The 21097-nt window shown below is 37.5% G+C and overlaps 2 protein-coding genes across 5 annotated transcripts in view; one reads left to right on the top strand and one right to left on the bottom strand.

The window, feature by feature from the left end:
• Positions 1–6295, bottom strand: part of LOC126199135 (G kinase-anchoring protein 1-like) — a 72551-nt gene extending 66256 nt beyond the window's left edge. The window contains exon 1 of the mRNA XM_049935891.1: positions 5971–6295. Within this exon, the coding sequence (XP_049791848.1) occupies positions 5971–6141 (171 nt within the window). The 5' untranslated portion in view covers positions 6142–6295. The remainder of the gene's footprint in view (positions 1–5970) is intronic.
• Positions 6296–6368: 73 nt separating this feature from the next.
• LOC126199090 (mucin-17-like) overlaps positions 6369–21097 on the top strand; it is a 63431-nt gene continuing 48702 nt past the window's right edge. The window contains exons 1-2 of one of the 4 annotated variants that reach the window (XM_049935839.1): positions 6374–6431; positions 10892–10963. Coding sequence is in view for 1 of the 4 variants with exons in the window: in XM_049935837.1 (XP_049791794.1) it covers positions 10962–10963 (2 nt within the window). In the remaining 3 variants the exon portion in view is untranslated. Of the gene's footprint in view, positions 6432–10891; positions 10964–21097 lie in introns of those variants that run through there. The other 3 variants (XM_049935840.1, XM_049935841.1, XM_049935837.1) reach the window with 3 other exon arrangements.

Below are 21097 nucleotides of genomic sequence, written 5' to 3'. Positions count from 1 at the left end.
TCACAGCTGCAAAATACTAACGCGAATTCTTTACAGACGAATGGAAAAACTGGTAGAAGCAGACCTCGGGGGGAGATCAGTTTGGATTCTGTAGAAATGTTGGAACTCGTGAGGCAATACTAACCTTACGACTTATCTTAGAAGAAAGATTAAGAAAAGGCAAACCTACATTTCTAGCATTTGTAGACTTAGAGAAAGCTTTTGACAATGTTAACTGGAATACTCTCTTTCAAATTCTGAAGGTGGCAGGGGTAAAATACGGGGAGCGTAAGGCTGTTTACAATTTGTACAGAAACCAGATGGCAGTTATAAGAGTCGAGGGGCATGAAAGGGAAGCAGTGGTTGGGAAGGGAGTGAGACAGGGTTGTAGCCTCTCCCCGATGTTATTCAATCTGCATATTGAGCAAGCAGTAAAGGAAACAAAAGAAAAATTCAGAGTAGGTATTAAAATTCACGGAGAAGAAGTAAAAACTTTGAGGTTCGCCAATGACATTGTAATTCTGTCAGAGACAGCAAAGGACTTGGAAGAGCAGTTGAACGGAATGGACAGTGTCTTGAAAAGAGGATATAAGATGAACATCAACAAAAGCAAAACGAGGATAATGGAATGTAGTCAAATTAAATCGGGTGATGCTGAGGGAATTAGATTAGGAAATGAGACACTTAAAGTAGTAAAGGAGTTTTGCTATTTAGGGAGTAAAATAACTGATGATGGTCGAAGTACAGAGGATATAAAATGTAGACTGGCAATGGCAAGGAAATCATTTCTGAGGAAGAGTAATTTGTTAACATCGAGTATAGATTGAAGTGTCAGGAAGTCGTTTCTGAAAGTATTTGTATGGAGTGTAGCCATGTATGGAAGTGAAACATGGACGATAACTAGTTTGGACAAGAAGAGAATAGAAGCTTTCGAAATGTGGTGCTACAGAAGAATGCTGAAGATTAGATGGGTAGATCACATAACTAATGAGGAGGTATTGAATAGAATTGGGGAGAAGAGGAGTTTGTGGCACAACTTGATAAAAAGAAGGGACCAGTTGGTAGGACATGTTTTGAGGCATCAAGGGATCACAAATTTAGCATTGGAGGGCAGTGTGGAGGGTAAAAATCGTAGAGGGAGACCAAGAGATGAATACACTAAGCAGATTCAGAAGGATGTAGGTTGCAGTAGGTACTGGGAGATGAAGAAGCTAGCACAGGATAGAGTAGCATGGAGAGCTGCATCAAACCAGTCTCAGGACTGAAGACCACAACAACAATGTGAATAACTTCACACTTTATTTTTATTCAGCACCAATTGCCACTTTTCGCACCATACAGATATCTTATCTAAATCATTTTTGTATTCATTTTCGTCATCTTATGACTTCACAAGACTGTAAATGACAGCACCATCTGCAAACAATCCAAGAGGGCTACTCAGATTGTCTCCTAAGAGGTTAATATAGATCAGGAACAATAGAGGGCCTGTAACACTTCCTTGGGGGACGCCAAATATTACTTCTGTTTTACTCGATGATTTTCCGTCTATTACTACGAACTGTGACCTTTCTGACAGGAAATCCCTAATCCAGTCGTACAATTTAGGCAATATTTCATAGGCAAGCTGTTTGGTTAGAAGACGCTTGTGGAGAACTATGTCAAAGGCCTTCTGGAAATCTAAAAATATGGAATCAATTTGACATCCCCTGTCGATAGCACTTATTACTTCATGAGTATTAAGAGCTAGTTGTGCTTCACAAGAATGATATTTTCAGAGTCCATGATTATGTGTCAATAAATCGTTTTCTTCGAGGTAATTCATAATGTTCGAAGACAGTATATGTCCCAAAACCCTACCGCAAATCGACATTAGTGATATGGGCCTGTAATTCAGCAGACTGCTCCTACTTCCCATTTTGGGTATTGGTGTGACTGAGCAAGTTTCCAGTCTTTCGGTACAGATCATTCTGTGAGTGAGTGGTTGTAATTAATTGCTAAATGTGGAGCTATTGTATCAGCATACTCTGACAGGACCCAGAGTGGTACACAATCTGGACTAGAGGCCTTGCCTTTATTAAGTTATTTAAGCTGCTTTGCTACACCGATACTTCTATGTTTCTCATCTTGGCAGTTGTTCTTGATTGGAATTCAGGAACATTTACTTCATTCTGGGTGTCTGATGTACAACTCATCATACACCACAAACATGGCTTCTGGGATGTTTTTGTTTGTAAATTTCGTAGATGTAGGTTGTATGTTTTGTATATATCATCTCCTTTAGTTCTTGAGCATGCTTCCTTCATCAAGCACATGGTTGACCACATGTCCTATCCTTATTCAGCATATTGAAGTATTCTGTGTGTATCTATATCTTGAACTACTGAAATTTACTGTATTCTCGTGGCAACTCCTGTATCATTGAGAGGTGATTCTGGGATTTGAAAAGTTTGTTACGGAAACAATTGCTTTCCCATAAAGACATTGCCTCCCAAAACCCTTTATTCCTGTGGAGGTTTCAATAATTTTTATATGTTGTTAATGTTTTCACATTGTTAGTAACATCAATCATTGGTTATTTCATGAGGCTTGTACTTCCACCATGCTAATGATGTCATTGATGTACCAGTGCAGTAATGCATTGTTAAGTAATCCCATTGGAAAGATTTTCTTTCTCCATTATCATTGATGATGCCGATAACAGAACATGGAAAGAATGAAAATCAGTACAGGCACAAAGCTACTCTCGTAACATCTCACCAAAGATGTCACCAAGTTTAATGTCTTTATTCAAAAGGCATACCATCATCATAGTGTCACATACCCTCACTGCAAGAAACACAGGGGTAAGATCTAAGATTTCACTTAGGACACTGACACACAATAAATGTATGCAGTTTAGCGAAGGAAGACAAAACAACTTTGTGAAACATTGAGTGTCAGCCTAGCCAGACTGCCACCAGCTCTGAAGTGATTCAAGTAACGTAGTGATACAGCATTTAATAACATGCATTTAATGATTATGCATCTGATGGTCTGTTGCTGCAATATGAACCAACAGCTACCAACTTCATGCTCTTAATGGTAGAACACCATTCTTAAGTAACAGTCTGTGAACAAGTTCAAACATCATAGAGTAATAATATGATCCCTATATTATACAGTACATAATTCCCAACACGAAAATTCTCTTTCTTCTCAAAATTCTCACATCTACTTTTGCACTGCAGGGACTGAAACACACAGAATGAGCAGCTTTAAGTCATAGAAAACATTTCCTCCTCAGAAGAAATATGTTTTCTACGCATTGAGCAGAGAACACAATACATCACTGATACTGGGCTGTTCAACAGATTAGATTAGATTTACTCCCATTATACTCTTCCAGCCTCAGAGCAATTGAGCAGCCCTGTAACCCCTTCCCAATACATATTCATCAAAAAGTAATTAGCCAAATTGAGCATTGATAAGGTAAATTGGACACTGCACAGGTACACGTCTGTGTTAAAATATCAAGGCAGTGTTGAGAAGCAGGACACCATATTAAACTTCAGGAATCAGGAATCACAGTATTAGCTCAGTAAATCATGTTACTGATGTGGTTGTATTCAAGTCTTTAGCACAACTGTGAAAGTAGTCAGTTATCAAATGGAAAGAAGTGTTTCTTTGGTTGGGAGTCCACTATGATGAAGCCTATACAAGATTATGATAATTCTTGTTCTCTTTAAAAATCTGGTACTTATTCATCCTAACTAGGCCTACCTGAAAAGCTTTGATGCTTTTTGCAGCAGTCAATTAAAGACAGGCACACGGTCCTACAATGGTTCAAGTCTAGACAACTGCAAAAAGCATCACAAATTTTCAGGAAGGGGAAGAATGTTCATAATCTTGTATAGGCTTCAGCACAGCATTGACCCACCTTAGTTACTGCATCTACGCAAGATGTAGCTCTATTTCTTAAGGATATTCACATTGCTCATGGTACTATATTACATATGTCATTGTCTATCACACTACAAGTCAAAGCTGGCCAATTCAAACCAATGTTGTTAGGCTTTGTGATTATTTCTATAATGGCACATTAAATTGCTGTTTTATCACACCCTCCAAATAATTACTGAATTATTCAATGAGAGGTTAAAACAGTGGGGCACACTTGGACTCTTAATTCCAACTGCTTGCCTTTTGTAGCCTGCGCATTACTTGAGCATACCTTGTTAAGATTTCTACCCTACAAACTCCACATGCCCCTCACAGCATTTTGGAACTAGCATTTCTGGGATAATAGTTAACGCATAAAGTTCAGTTTCTGCTCAGTGTTAAGGTTACTGAGATAGAATACTATTGTATTGCCAATTCCAGCAGGATGAAATTACTTAGTGGAGCTATATCTGCTGAAAGAACAATGAAAGAACTAGTAAAGCTTCTTGGGACTCCGTGACGTAGGACAGAATATGGTTAGACTCCTGTTATTTAAAAACAAGATATGACAGTTGGAAGATTACACTTTAAGGACAAGGCTTTTGCTACCTCTGAATGTAACCTTCTAGTGTAAATCATTCTGCCAGATAATCATGCCTAATATTCTAGTAAAGAACAGTTGTCATAAGACATGAATGGCTGGAAGCCCCCCGAAATGGTCCGCCTAATTGGTAAGTTATTCCCTATCCCCTGTGCCAGCAGGCACCTTTCCTTCATGGAGTATAAGAGCTCTGTGCTTCAATATATATCTGTTACATGTAGGCAACTGTAATGATGTGTGTAGTGTAGTGCCATATTCATGTTGGAGATGATGAGAAAAGGCAGAGGGTGAATCACGGTGCTGCATTTAGCTTACTCCCCTCAAAGAGCACCAAGGTGGCCACTGTACTTAACAGCCTCATCCAACAGATATATCGCCAGTAACAGTGACACATGTTCTCAGTTCATGAAAGACGGTGGAGAGGTTTGGAACTGAATCCAGGAGACTGATGCAAAGACTGGTGGTAAGGGACTTTACACCACCACCACTCCTGTCCCTACTGCCATAAAGCCAAAGGGATAAGTAACAACAGTATGTGGCATACTCACACGGACACACGTCCCAATACTGCCCATGCCCAATGGTACTTAGATTCGGTTATCTGATGGGAACCAGTGTGTCCACCTCGGCTAAACTGCTGACATATACCAGTAACATTAGTTTAGAAGTGGATCATCTGTACTCCTACTGAAATGAAAACTACTGCTTAACGCTTGTGAGGCCCAGATTATCAACTCTTGAGTTATAGACACTTTCTTGCTTATATTATTCAGTGAACAGAATGGTTGAGCTTTTCTTCCCCCTCTTCCTGTATTAGCCCTAATACTGAATCTTTGTACTCCAAATTGTTTCGAATACATTTTACCCAGAAAGTATTAGGACAAATTGATTATGCTCCTAATTGTTTTGACCCATGAAGAAACTCTCCAAGGCGATTAGCATCAAGCACTCAATGCAATTGTTCCATCAGGTTTACAGGCACATCACACTGTATTACATGCACGACTGCTGGGAGGAGAACGGTAGGCTGTGTACAATGTGAATGATAGGGTGAGAGATGAATTACAAGTTTGATTATCTTATGGCCATAAATAGCATTTCAAGACTGAGTAGTACAATGTGTATCTGGCACAGAAATCGAAAATTGACTCGTAAATGCCTTTTTCTTTAGTGTTACGCCTGTAGTGAATATCGCAAACTAATTTCTCACACATCTGACCCGCTCTTTATACTATTTGGTTGATTTTAGTTATATCATGGTATGAGCGACATTTCATAACATGGCAGCAAATAGTATCACAATAGAAAACTCTAGGATACTGGCTTCTTTTAATACAATGTTTCATCTTTAAATGAATATCACGATAAATGCATGCCAATCTATGCATGAAATAATAGTTATGAAAATGTATTATCTTTTCGCTGTAGAAATAACAATGGTGATACAATAAAACTTATTGAATGATTACCTTTCCATTTTCTTGTTTCTTATTTTTCTTTTTCTGATTTGCATCCGACTTTTGGGTGCCCGAAGCTGACTTTTTATTGTCAGTCTTTTTCTTCTGTTGACTCTTCTTCGGATAATCATCTTCGCCTTCCACAGTAAGAACAGCAAATCGTGAAGCAACTGCCGTCGCCATGGTGTATCAAGTAACAAATCAGATTCAGTTTTAAAAGGGTTAAATTTCTCAGCAATGTAAGTACACTTATGAGAAACACAAGCAAACAACACTTCAATGAAACTTCCGCCTCGAGCTGTCACAACAAGCGCAACACAGGTCGCACCACTACACGATTATTATCGTTACTGTTTTTTCCTATGGCATTATGGGTAGGCTTCTGTAACCTACAATGCATTGTGGGTAAAGGAATATGTCCACCAACTTGTAAAGCGGTGTATTAGATACGAAGCGCGCGTGTGTGTCAGTGTGTAAGTTCGTTTTGTTGTTATATTTGTGTACTGCCAGAGAATTAGAGCTTGGTGTGATGTCTGAGTATCATTTAAACCATTGAATAATTTTTGCTTGTGTCGGAAGTAGTACAATATTATAAGCATCACTGCCAGAGAACGGCTACAATTTTTGTATGTAAATAATGTGTGTTTGCGCCAAAGATGTGCGGCAGGCTTAAATTGTGTGTCACCTGTGTGAAGCGAGCGTCAGTGCTAAGTTAAGGAAATTAAGTAATTTCATACGTAACGTAGCTATTTTGTTTGTGGTAAACGTCATATTTTTTTGTTTTCTGAGACGTAATGGGAAGCTCACCACAGTCGGTTTAGCACCAGTAACACATCTGCGTCATCTTTTGCCCTGAAAATCTGTGTGACTTTTCTTGAGACTTCTCTATGAGTACCATGATACATCTATTGAAATGTTTCCTGATTACTTTATGTGGTATCAGGTTTGCACATTTTGTGCTTCAGTGATAGGGTAGATTAACGCTGCAGATAGTTGCTTTCTCACGTTTTGGATAATCAGCTGCATCATGTAACGCCTTTCATTTGCAACTACAGTTTATTCTTTGCAATTTATTGTCGGGATCGCACAGACAACTTGATGTCAATATTTGCTATTTTAAATGTATTTCACATCATCATATCAAACACTGTATGCAGTTATTGCACCTGCCATTTCTTGCCTGGTAATGCCACAGGCTTGTATTAAGAGAGAAACGAATTTTGTATATTCTTATGTTACCAGCCCATGTTTTCCACTGTTAGGCATACCCATGAAAGAAAAAAAAAATGCATAAAATATGCTCATCACAATATTTTATGTTTCAGAACCACATAATAATGTGTACTTGTTTATTTCTCCTGGGCCGAGAAAGTAGACAATGCACTAAAATATAGGACAAATATGTGATGGTCTAGGAATGGTTAATTTGCCTACAAAATATTCATTTGCCTGTACATTATCGTTTGACAGCTGTATTGACAACTTTAGTCATTAAGGAGTGGGTATGGTTACGAGTTGCATATTTAACTATTGCCCATCTGAGTTGTTCACTTTGACAGACGATATTTTTTTGTGTGAAATTGTATGCTAATTGCTATACAGAACCTCAGATACAATATTGATCTGTACTGCAATAAAACCCATTGTACTTACTCCAGTTTGTGTGACAACAAGGTATGTATGTAAAACACAAGCTATTTCTGTAGGTTGTGGAAGACTTTGATTTATACTACTTCTGAATATTTCATAGTTCACACAGTTCGGTATTATTGTATAAAGATGTGTGTGTGACAATGCCTCTTCATTAAGTAAATTTGTTTGTATGTATTGCATGCTCCCCCAGTAGCCTATTGAACTTTTTTCTTGAAATTAATAAAAATTAAGCAGCAATCTTGAGTGAATAAACACATTTAGGCTATTTAAAAATTGTGACCAGTTTGAATCTGTTTAAGACCATCATCAGAATATACTCCAGAGGTGGTAGGAAAGACGGTGACTCGGACCAGCAACCAGCACTGTGTGTACGAGACATGGATGTCAACTCCTGCTGTTGATGGTCTAAATCAGATTGAAACCAGTTGCCACTTTTAAATAAATCTGTTTATGTAATCAAGACTGCTTTTCATCTTTTTATTAAATATTGTTTGTATGTCACTGCTTTTTAAATTATGATTAAAAATATAGCTTTTTATTTAAGGTGTGGTGTAACATATTATTAATACACAAAACATGTGGATTTCATTTAATCTGTTCAATAACTGCCTTTTGTATGGGTTTTACTATATGACCACAGTTGGGCTTTTTGTGTCAGCAGCACTCAAGTTACTTTCCATGCAGTGATTATAGACTTTTTGCTAATTTATGTAGGCCTATATATGTGTGTTTGTGTAATGTATGTATGTATGCATGTATGTATGTATGTATATATATGATGGTGTACATAATTGGTAGTGATATTGCATCAGTTAGGCTATGTGGCGTCAATATATTACTTCAATTTTAATTTTTTTTTTTTGTAAATAAAGACACTCAGAGCAGTTATTAAATGTGATTATTTACTGTTATTGTTGTGGTCTTAAGTCTGAAGACGGGTTTGATTCAGCTCTGTACACTAATTTATCATGTGAAAGCCTCATCATCTCCAAATATCTACTGCTCGCTGTATTCATGCCGTGGTCTCTTTATTATTAAGACAGCTCTATTCACAAAATATTCCCAGTTATCATGAACTCATTCTGGAAATGTATTTCATTTACTGTTAGGTTAATTTTTATTTTAATGAACTGGATTAGTTGATCAGTAAAGCATACAGGGTGTTCCTGTAAGAGTGTGCAAAAATATAACAGGACATAGAGAAGGCTCCATGAACAATTTGGGGTAGGAAACCTGGGTTTGGAAAAGGCAGCTTAAGGAGATATGGAAATAAACTTATCTACTGCTTTGTCTAGCATTGCTGTTTTCCAGTTTATTTCCAGCTAACATGCATACAAGTTTACTCATACTGTGCTGTTTATTTACATGTACATTCCTTATTTTCTACAAGGAACAACGAGGACAAGCCTGATTATTAGGAAGTCATGATGCAGATCTTGTTTACTTTACTTGTCCATAAGGTGGCTCTGTTGTATCATATTTACATTGTCCCATGACAGAATGTGCTACGAATCAATGACAGACCCATGTTTGTTGCAATGCTCTTGCTGCTGAAAGGCTGTGCAGGGAACAATTTCCTATCAGGCATCATCCGTCACGACGAGTGTTTATTTCTCTCAATTGACAAATATGGGTCACTGGTTCATTAGGAAGAAGAAACGAGGGACCCGGCAATTAGAGGACCACATGAGGGATGTTTGTCAGAGTGCGTCAGAATCTTGTTCGCTGATGTCATGCTCGCATTGAGGTTTCAGCACATTTTTTAAGATACAGCACAGATGGTATGTTAATTGTGTCAGTTATGGTATTAGCAGTTAACTGTAACTAATGTAAATAAAAAGGTACACAGTCATGTGATTTTAATTCTATTATCTTCTTAAGCTGGATTCTCCGACCCCAGGTTCCCTGCCTCAAATTGCTCAGTGGAGCATCCTTTATGTCCTGTTAAATCTTTGCACACTCTTACAGAAACACCATGTATGTAAAGAAGTAATTTCAATGTGATTTTCTCAAAAGAAGAAAAAAGAGAGAGAGAGATCCTATTCCAAAGGAGACCAGTGTTGGTGACACTTTTCTCAACTATATTGATCCACCTCTTCCTTGGCTAACAAACATGTATTTTGCCATTTATAGTCATTTCAAGGAATTGCTTGTCCATCCTAGTTTCTTCTATGTGTTTCTCATGACCATACCCTCCTAATCTAGATTAATGGAGCTTTTCTAGTACACTATGACACATGCATCCATCCTGTTTTGAGTCGTTACCATATCCTTTTTTATTCGCCTCAGCAAACTTCATTTCAGCAGCTCGGATTTGAGTATTCTCTCTTTCAGTGCACAGGTCTCCAGTGACTAAGGCTGGTTAGATTTGCCTTTTGTGGTATATGGTTGTCCAAAAGGAGACACCTTTCTTGGTTGTAAAACTGGGCAGCTTTGTGTGTACAGTTCAGAAGTTCAGTTCACATTTCTCAGAAATGCATAATTAGTAGCAATGTCTTTCATGTGTTGAGGTATCCAAACAACTAGTATATTAGTAAGTAATTAATAGTACCCTTTTTTAAATACATAGCTGAGTTTCACCCATTCACCAAGAATTTAAAACATAAAAAAAGAGAAGTGAAATACAAATAGGTAACAGAAATAGGCCTATATAGGCCTAGCTGTGGGTCTCTTCTTCATACTTCATATCTTCCCCCCCCCCCTCCCTCCGCCTTCTGCTCCTCAACTCAGATCTGAATCATTTTCCCTTGCGCCATATTATTTCTGTCTCCTTACCACATATTTTCCTAGCTCCTGTTTTTGTCTTGTAATTAGTAATGGAGGAGTGATTTTAAAAGGCATTTAGTCCTGGTGTTTGTGTTGTATACATTTGCAATGTACATGAGTCCTTATTTGCTAGTTTTCTTATACAACTTGATGACTTTTGTGACATTCTTGTTGACAAAAAAAAAAAAAAAAAAATAATTTCTTTGCAAACAGGTTACACAAATTTCATATTAACTTGTCTGTTTTAAATCTGTTTTATTTGTTTACACATTAGAGATGTACTGGTGATATTTGTGCTGATGCAAGATAGTTTGGCAGAAACTTTTAAAGCATTGTGCTTTGCATTTTCTTCTTTGTTAAAACACATTACATTATAAAGACTGAAAAGGCAATTGTAATCACAGTGACTCACCACACCTCTAGGGGTTCAGTTTTGCTGAAGGTCCATGGGAAATAAATCCCAAAGATAATTTGTGAAAAATAAATAAAACAATTCAATTTCTTTTGTTGGCAGCTCCACAGGAGTAAGGCAGCTTAAACATCTTCTGCCCCCACTTCTCAATTCAACTAGTGCCAAAGAAAACATGTGCGTACAATAAAACTTTTAATTTATTGAGACCAATAAGGTAACAAAATCAGACCTGATTTACCTTAATATGAATTAATTTTAATGAAAATTCATGTTTTGACCATGGAACGGGTTTTGTGTGCCTAATTTTGAAGTTTTAAGGAAGGACTAAATATTCACTGGTGGCAAATTAAGTGAAATGCTGCACATGAAGTATGCTTCATGTGTGTTATCTCTAAAAAATTTAAAGTGTGATAGCGAAGAGACTGGAAGTTTGGAAAGAAATTGAGACTGTAACGTTCAACAATTTGGTAATTGTGATGCAACGTAACTCGTTTCGGAATTCAGTGTGAGTGATGATGTCTTTTCTAACCCAGTAACAGTACCACTTTATCACATTTAAAATTCAGTGCGAGCATATGAAAGTTCCAGGATGCAACAGGTTATCTGCCATATTACATTCAGTGTAATCTACATTTCTTGACTGAAATTTGTCATCTAATCTGTCCGTCTAAATCTTTCCATGAAAGATCTGATTTCTCTTATGTTATTGTGATGGTGATTTCTCCCAGTGAAGGTGAGAGTAAACAAAATATTATGGCATTTGGAGGAGTATATTGATTTAAAATTTCATGAAAGATCCAGCCACAATGAAAAACATCATTGTTTTAATGATTGTCACCCCAGCTCATTTATCATATCTGTGACACTGTCTTCTGTATTTCATGACTAAACAAAACAAGCTGCCCTTTTTTTTTTTTTTTTTTTTTTTTTTTTTTTTTTTTTTTTTTAACTGTTTCAATGCCCTCTGACAATCGTGTCTGGTAAGAATCACATAACACACCTCAATACTCCAGAAGAGGATAGACAATGGTAGTGTAGGCAGTCACTTAGTAGATTTATTGCACATTATAAGTGTTATGCTTAAAAATCTCATTGATGGTTTGCCTTCCTCACAACCTTCTCTAAGTGATAGTTCCGGTTTTAGTTGTTCATAAGTTTTATCTCTAGTTTCTTACAGGATTTTGCAGTATAATTCTTTATATTGTCAAATAGTAAAAGGTTTGTACATTGCGTATTTCTAGTGGTGAAAGAAAACTTTAATATCCAGGAAACATGTCTTTTCTCTCATTTGTTTACTTTACATTAACAAGCTTGTCTTCACACTTCCTCAAATCTCTTAGCTGCAAATACTTAGATTAATATTGATGTTCAAGGTAGGATATATATATATATATATATATATATATATATATATATATATATATATATATATATATATATATATATATAAAACAGAGATGAGGTGACTTACCGAACGAAAGCGCTGGCAGGCCGATAGACACACAAACAAACACAAACATACACACAAAATTCTAGCTTTCGCAACCAACGGTTGCCCCGTCAGGAAAGAGGGAAGGAGAGGGAAAGATGAAAGGATGTGGGTTTTAAGGGAGAGGGTAAGGAGTCATTCCAATCCCGGGAGCGGAAAGACTTACCTTAGGGGGAAAAAAGGACAGGTATACACTCGCACACACACACATATCCATCCACACATACAGACACAAGCAGACATATTTAAATATATATATATATATATATATATATATATATATATATATATATATGGCTGCCTGTCATCCCTTAATTTGACTTAATCAAGTTCAGATTGTATTTTAAAATGTCATTAGACTGAGTTTCACAGACATATAGTGCTACTGCACATCATGTGTGATATAATCATAGCTTAACACTGTCATGATGACATCAATCCAGCACCCCTTTCCTCGCATATCACTGTGTGTTGCGCATCGGAACTGCAGTAAGTGTAGCTATTTATTATCGTGTTTTTTGTTTCGCAGTTTCAAGTTATTCCTACATACAGTTATATTTATTCAACACATCTCTCACTAGTACAAAATATCACTGTGTAATACTTGTCACAAGGAGATCTATATATTATAACTGAGAAAGGTTTACATGTTGAAGTGCAGAGTTGTTTCACATCAAACCACGGTTCTCATGCATTAGACTGAAATGTAATTTATCACTGTCTGGTGACTGGATATAAGGCAGATGCCTTCCTTAAATAAGAGTGTAAAAACACGGTTCCACAAAATTGTGTACCAATATTCTTAATGTAAACTTGCTGTAGAATTCTTGAGCATATTTTAAGTTTGACTATCATAAGTGTCTATAAGAAAGAAAAACTTCTATTCATAAATCAAAAATTATTTAGAAAGTATCACTAATGTGAAACTTAGCTCTTGCCCTTTTCTGGCACAGTATCCTGCAGACCATGAATGAAGAGCAACAGGCAGATTCCTAGATTTCTGGAAACTGTTTGACACAGAGCCATTTGAAGACTGTTGACATAGGTCTGAGGATACAGAATAGGTACTCAGCTATTTGAGTGGCTTAAAGACTTTTTAAGTAATAGAACTTAGTGTGCAGAAGTGCCCGAAGTGCGATATGAACTCTGTTGTTTCTTATGTATGTGAACAATGTGACAGATAGGGTGCGCAGCACTCTACAACTGTTTGCTGCTGCTGCTGCTGTTGATGATGTGGTTTATGGAAAAAATGTTGGCATTGAATGGCTGTTGGAGGATACAGGATAACTTTGGTAGAATTTCTGTTTGGTGATGTGAATGACAACTTGCCCTAAATGTGAAAAATTGTAATCTAATTCAGATGAACAAGAAATACAATCCTGTAATGTTTGGTCATTGTGTCAGTGGTGTGCTGCTTGAACCAGTAATGTCCATTAAATTTTAGGCATAACAATGTAGACTGACATGAAATTTATTTAGTATTTTAAGATTGGTTGTAGGGAAAGTGAATGGTTGACTGGTTTATCAGAAGAATTCTAGGAAAGTGTAGCTCACTTATAAATGAGGTTACACACGTAACACAGGTGAGAACCATCCTTGAGTACTACTGAAGTGTTTTGTATACCCACCAATTTGAATTAGAGGAAGACATTAAAGGAATTCAGAAGTGTACTGCTAGATCTGTTACTAGTAGGTTTGATCAACATGTATGAGAGAAATGTTCCAGAAACTCAAATGGGAATGTCTGGAAGGATGACAATGTTCTTTTCCCAAAACACTATTGAGGGAATTTACAGAACTGGCATTCGGGACATACTGCAGAACAATTCTACTGTGCCAATGTACAACTCACATAAGGGTTACCAAGACAAGAGAAGGGAAATCAGTGTGTATAGAAACATATAGTGGGTCGTTTTTCACTTACTCCATTTGTAATGACGTGGTGGTACAAGGTCTTCTCCGCCATGCACCATATAGTGGCTTGTAGGTTATGTACGTAGATAGTTTTTCCTGGCTGGCTAACAGTGTCACAGGACAGGTGTATTATGCTCTTTGGGAGGAGGAGGAGGAGGAGGAGGAGGGGGGGGGGATTACTAGATCTGAAGGATGATTCATCCAAAAGCTAGCAACATTCTCAGTCTTGTTCATATGGTTATCAATGCCACAACTGTTCAGTGAGTTGTTGTCTTTACTTTTTATGTTAATTACTTATCAAGAAGGTAGTTTATATTTAAAACCAATTGACCTCATGGATAAAATTTTGGCATCTAAAGCATATCATATATTACAGGTGAAACCTAAGCTTTTCATACCTTCAGGCACCATTATCATCAGCGATAGAAACAGATGGTGAGGGTGGATGAAGGCCTTTCTAGAAATTTTGTTCCACATTTTAATGATACATTGTGCTAACTTGTAGAAATTTATAATACTTTTTACATAAATTTTTGGCAGTTCCCCTGGCCACAGCACCTCCAACAATAGCTTTAGTGGCAATGTGTCATTTCCTTTCTCAAGACCTATGAAGACCAAATAACTGCTTACATTTCTTTCCATTCTCTTCTCCATGATTTGTCTTAGGGTAAAGATATTATTTGCACATGACCTGCCTCTTCTAAAGCTATTTTGTTCTTCCACTTCATTTACAAACTTATCTATTCTTGATTTTAAAATCCTCTCGTACACCCTGCTAAATGAACTTATGCCATGATAATTGTTAGACACCTTCTTGCTTCCTTTTTTGTGCGTTTTTTCTATCTTTAAAAAAATTCGTTTATTTCTGTCATTCTTGTTTGTGGAAAAAGGAAAGCAAAACAATCACCCAAGAAAAAATATGAAAAATGTTAAGCGGTTTAACTGCAGATTTTAACACAACAGTATTTGACTTGCTGTGGCCTTAAATACACTGTAGGTAGTTTGTTGTTGCCCGTTCTATAAAACGTCCATAGCTATGGATAATTGTTGGTTAGTTTGTTGATGTCTTGGTCATAATTTTGGTGTTTTGTAAATTTTTTTGTGGATATATATATATATATATATATATCTGCCCGAACTCTCTGCCTTTACAAATGTCTGCTCGTGTCTGTGTATGTGCGGATGGATATGTGTGTGTGTGCGAGTGTATACCTGTCCTTTTTTCCCCCCAAGGTAAGTCTTTCCGCTCCCGGGATTGGAATGACTCCTTACCCTCTCCCTTAAAACCCACATCCTTTCATCTTTCCCTCTCCTTCCCTCTTTCCTGACGAAGCAACCGTTGGTTGCGAAAGCTAGAATTTTGTGTGTATGTTTGTGTTTGTTTGTGTGTCTGTCGACCTGCCAGCACTTTCATATGGGAAAAATATATTAAAAACAAAGATTCCATGACTTACCAAATGGGAAAGTGCTGGTAGATAGGCACATTAAAAAAACATACAAAATTTCAAGCTTTCGCAACCCACGGTTGCTTCGTCAGGAAAGAGGGAAGGAGAGGGAAGGATGAAAGGATCCTGATGAAGCAACCGTGGGTTGCGAAAGCTTGAAATTTTGTGTGTGTGTGTGTGTGTGTGTGTGTGTGTGTGTGTGTGTTTTATTGTGCTTATCTACCAGCGCTTTCTCGTTTGGTAAGTCATGGAATCTTTGTTTTGGTGTACAACTTTGCTTCCTCCATTTTTTCCCCAACATATTAGGCTTTAATGAAACAAATTGGTTACACATGTGTCATTCAAAGTATTTTCCATAGCTGGCCATACTTTCTTACATCTTCCGGACAGTGTACGAATCCCCCGTCAAAAAAATTGTTTATCTTTTGAAGGGATCCACGAATCGATCAAATTTGTGACTTCTCCATGAGATCGGAAGTGTTGGTCAGGGACTTATGACCACAGCAGTTGAGTCCCATAGTGCTCAGAGCCATTTTGTTGGTCAGGCAGCCCTTGGGCCATTGATCTAAATAGGTGATTGTCAGAGGGAGCAATGTCTAGAGAATACAGCGGGTGGGGGTAGGATGTTTCCAAGTATTTTTTGACCTCTTCTGCAACGTTGGATCGAGTGTTGTCATGCTGCAAAATCACTTTATCGTGCCTCTCGCTGTATTGCGGCCATTTGTCTTTCAGTGCTCTGCTCAAATGCATTAATTGCGTTTGATAACGAGCACCTGTGATTGTTTCACTTTGTTTTAACACTTCATAGTACACTATGCTGAGCTGGTCCCACCAAATGCAGAGGATGATTCTTCGAACTGTGAATATTCGATTCGGCTGTTGACGTGGAAGCATGGACGGGATATCCCCATGATTTTTTGAATTTAGGGTTATTGTAATGAACCCATTTTTCATCCCCCGTCACAATGTGATGCAGACAACCCTTCCGTTTTTACCTCTGAAGCAACTGTTCACAAACACACAAATGGTGTTTAACGTCTCTTGGTTTCAGCTCACACAAAACCCAAGTTACTTCTTTCTGAGTCATGCCCATAGCTTTGAGACATTTTGAAATCGCTTGCTGTGTCATTCCCACTCATCTTACCAATTCTTGTTGAGTTTGATGCGAGTTTCGCTCAGAAATGTCTCAAATTCTGCATTTTCGAAAACATTCTCTCTTCCACCACTATGCTGGTCTAGGATGTTAAAATTACCATTCCTGAAGCGTTGAAACCACTCACGACACGTTCTTTCACTAATAGCGTCCTTACCATACGTACTTGAGATCATTCAGTGAGATTTGGCTGCCTTTTTCTTCATATTGGAACAAAACAGTAACACCTCCCGCAAACAACGAGAATTAGGCTCGTAAACTGACATTTTCAATCAAGAACACCTTTATGATGCTGACACAAATCGACTAATGTTTGAATGAGGCTATGTTGACCGAGATCTAAACTAACTGCGTGATGTCTGCAATCTGTTTCTTTTGACTGCTACTTACCACTGTTGCCACCTATCGGCAAGCGGTGGAAGCAAAATTATACACCTTGTATAATTTACTGTTCTTGCTTTTCAGTGCGTACAAAATTAGAGTGACCTCCAGTATTTATGGTTTGTTTGGAGTTTTTATTGTGAAACGAAAATCTTGTGATGGCAAGACAGTGAACAGATTAATGATAACCATCCATAAGGCATTTAAGTAGGCACTTGAAAATGATAGCGCAATTTATGCTTTTGCATTCCCTTTTAGAGCACACATCATATACAACTATGTTGCATAATGTAATGTTGCTCTAGTAATTCTGCAGTAGCCTTTGTGCTTTTTGGAGTTCTGAGACTCATTTTAAGTTTGCACTCTGTTCGAAATCTGTTACCAGTATATTTTATGGAAGACTCACGCGTCACATTTCTAAGTGTACTATTTCAGGTTTTCATCATAAAATGTTTCATTGCAAAGTATTTGGAGGTTTGTTTTTGTGTAGATTCACTGGAGTGTCTAGTTCTGGACTAAGCAGCCTTTAAACCAAATGTTTTTTGGTGGTATGTTGTTGATACTGTCATGGTAGGACACCAGAAGTGGCGAAGTAATGAAATTTTTGCACCATCTCAACTCCACTAGTAAGAATGTTGTTTTCACCATAGAAACAGAAATAAATGGTTGTCTGACACTCTTTGATGTTTTGGATATTTGGAAGAGTGGTGGTGCTCTGTGTCATTCAGTTTACCGGAAGCCCACTCTTGCGGACTTATATTTACAGTCTTCACGTTCTTAAGTGAATCAACAGGGCATTATCTGTTGAAGCAAAAAACCAGCAATCGCACAAGAAGAATAGTACACCTGTAAAATCGACAGTTTTTCTTCTATTTATTGTTAATGTTTGGTTGCATATAGCATCATCCTCTTTAAATTTCAAGTTCAAGTGGTTTTCTGTCCTCTATATAAGATTTTAGATATTGGATTGCTGAAGTATAAGTTGGAAAGTTGCTGCTCACCATGTAGCAGAGATGCTGAGTAGTATGCAGCTCAGTATCTCCACTATATGGTGAGTAGCAACTTTCCTTCTCGAGTGTTGTTGCATTCCTTCCTGGATTTTCCATTGCTTGAAGTATAAGTTGTTGTTATGGTATATCAAATTCCTTGTGAAGAGTAATGTGGCTTACATAGATCAGACAACATATGCAAACCATGAAAGGATGTTGCATAGAACATCAATGCTGCACTGAAATAGAAATTTAAACTACATGCAAGATTATATGGACAAGACTTATTGTCATAGGTAGCATCAAATTGTAATTGAATACTTCTATCGACCACTAGACTCACCTCCTGATGTAACAAATAACTTCAGAGAAAACATGATTAGCTAGTGTGTTAACTCTCCAATCATACTGTAATCTTCTGTGGAGACTTTAACCATTCATCAGCCAGTTCGGAAAATTAGTTTTGTTAGTGGTGAGCATGACAAGATATCCTGTGAAACCATACTAAATGCATTCTCTGAAAACTGCTTAGAACAGATAGTTCAGAGCTTCACTCATGATAAACTTGTATTACACCTAATGGCAACAAATAGACTTCATCTCTATAAGGATGTCCACTTCAAAACTAATATCAGTGACCATAAGGTGGTTGTTAATGACCATGATGTGGTTATCAAAGTGCAAAGGGCAACTAAAACAAGTAGAAAGTGTTGCATGTTCAGTAAACTAAATAACAAAAGGAGTAGTGTTACACTGCAATGAGGACATGTAAATTTTTAGCATAGGACAGGAGCATGTAGGGGAACAGTGGCTCAAATAAAAAGAGAGATATGTAGCCAGCAGAATGCAGAATATTGTCAAATGATCTTTCACAAAACCCAAAGAAATTTTGGGTGTATGTAGACTGTTGTGCCACCAAAGTCCACATCCACTCATGGATGAGACAGAAATTGAAATTAAGAGGGAAGCAAAGTAAAAGCACAAATGCTAAACTCTGGTATTTTTCAATGTTCCTTTACATGGGAAAAGTGAGGGGTATTGTCCCAATTTAATTCTAGTGCCATTGAAATGGTGAATGAAATAGATATTACTGGCAGTGGTCCTGAGAAAGAGCTTAAATCGTTAAAATTGAATAACCTCCAGGGCCCGATGGAATCCCTGTCAGGTATTGTACTGAATTTGGATCTGAGTTAGCCCCTCTTTTAACTATATTGTATTGTAGATAGGGATAAAGAAAATCTTTGCCTTGTAATTGAAAAGAAAATACGGGTCACACACATCTGCGAGCAGGGTAGTAGAACTAATCCTCTAAACTCCTGTCCAATATCCTTGCCATCAATTGGTTGTAGAGTCTTAGAACATATTCTGAGCTCAAATTTAATGAGATATCTTTAATAGAATGATCTCCTCCATGCCAACAAACTTGAATTCTGAAAACATTGATCAAGATGCAGTATTTATCGATTTGCAAAAAGCATTTGACTCACTAATATATCTATGCTGATTACCAAAGTATGACTGTATATGGTATCAAGCATTATTTGTGACAGTTGAGGATTCTGTGGTAGGAAGGATGCAGCGTGTTATCTTTCATGGAGAGTCATCAACAAATGTAGAAGTAACTTGTGCTGTGCCCCATGGAAATGTGTTGGCACCATTGCTGTTCATGTTGTACATTAATGACCTTGCAGACAATATCAATAGTAACCTCAGACTTTTAACAGGCAGTGCAGCTATCTGCAGTATATACTGTCAAAAAGAAGGTACATAAATATTCAGTCAGATCTTAATAAGACTGCTACGGTCGCAGGTTCAAATCCTGCCTCGGGCATGGATGTGTGTGATGTCTTTACGTTAGTTAGGTTTAAGTAGTTCTAAGTTCTAGGGGACTTATGACCACAGATGTTAAGTCCCATAGTGCTCAGAGCCATTTTTTTTCTTAATAAGATTTCAGAATGGTTCAAAGATAGGCAACTTGTTTCAAATTATGCACTTCATAAAAAAATAAAAGAAAAGTAATGTCCTATAATACCAATGAGTCACAGTTGGAATTGCCAGTTAATATAAATACCTGGATGTAACACTTTGTATGGATATGAAATGGAATGATCACATTGGCTCAGTCATGGACAAAGCAGGTGGCAGACTTCTGTTTATTTGTAGAATACTGGGGAAGTACAATCAATCTACAAAGGAGATTGCATTCAAATCATTCATGCAATCCATCCTAGGGTACTGCTCAAGTGTGTGAGACCTGTACAAAATAGTACTAACAGGGGATATTGAACATATACAGAGAAGGTCAGCAAAAATAGTCACAGGTTGGTTTGACCTGTGATAGAGAGAAGAAACTGAACTGTCAGACTCTTGAAGATAGCCATAAACTATCCCGAGAAAACCTACTTGCAAAGCTCCAAGAACTGGCTTTAAATTATGGCTTTACGAGTATGCTGCTACCATGTACACATTGCTTCTGTAGGGATTGTGAGGACAAGAATATATTAGTTACAGGATGCACGGAGGCATTTAAACAATCATTCTTCCCACACACCATATGTGAATGGAAAGGGGGAAAGCCCTAATAACTGGTGCAGTAGGCCGTACCCTCTGCCATGTGCTTCACAGTGGTTTGCAGGGTATAGATGAAGATGTACTTGCCTTTTTCATGCCATAAAATCTGCCCTTGCTGATCATTGTATATCCATGTGGCATCCAATGAAATACGATCCAACACTGATTTTGTCTACTGCCTATTAATTTTGGGATTCTGTTATTAAAGAGTCTCATGAGATATACATGGCAGAAAACTGTATTATTTGGAAAAGCGATTATCAATTGGATAACGTGTGGAATCCCCTTATTTCCACGATATGCTCTGAACAAAAATAATGGAGTACACTGAGGGTTGTGGTAATCCATCAGAAAACAGTATCACAT

This window comes from Schistocerca nitens, chromosome 8 (genome assembly GCF_023898315.1).
Source record: "Schistocerca nitens isolate TAMUIC-IGC-003100 chromosome 8, iqSchNite1.1, whole genome shotgun sequence".
Classification (NCBI taxonomy): Eukaryota; Metazoa; Arthropoda; class Insecta; order Orthoptera; family Acrididae; genus Schistocerca; species Schistocerca nitens.
The sequence above is the reverse complement of the archived record's forward strand: the minus strand, read 5'-3'. Positions and strand labels throughout refer to the sequence as shown.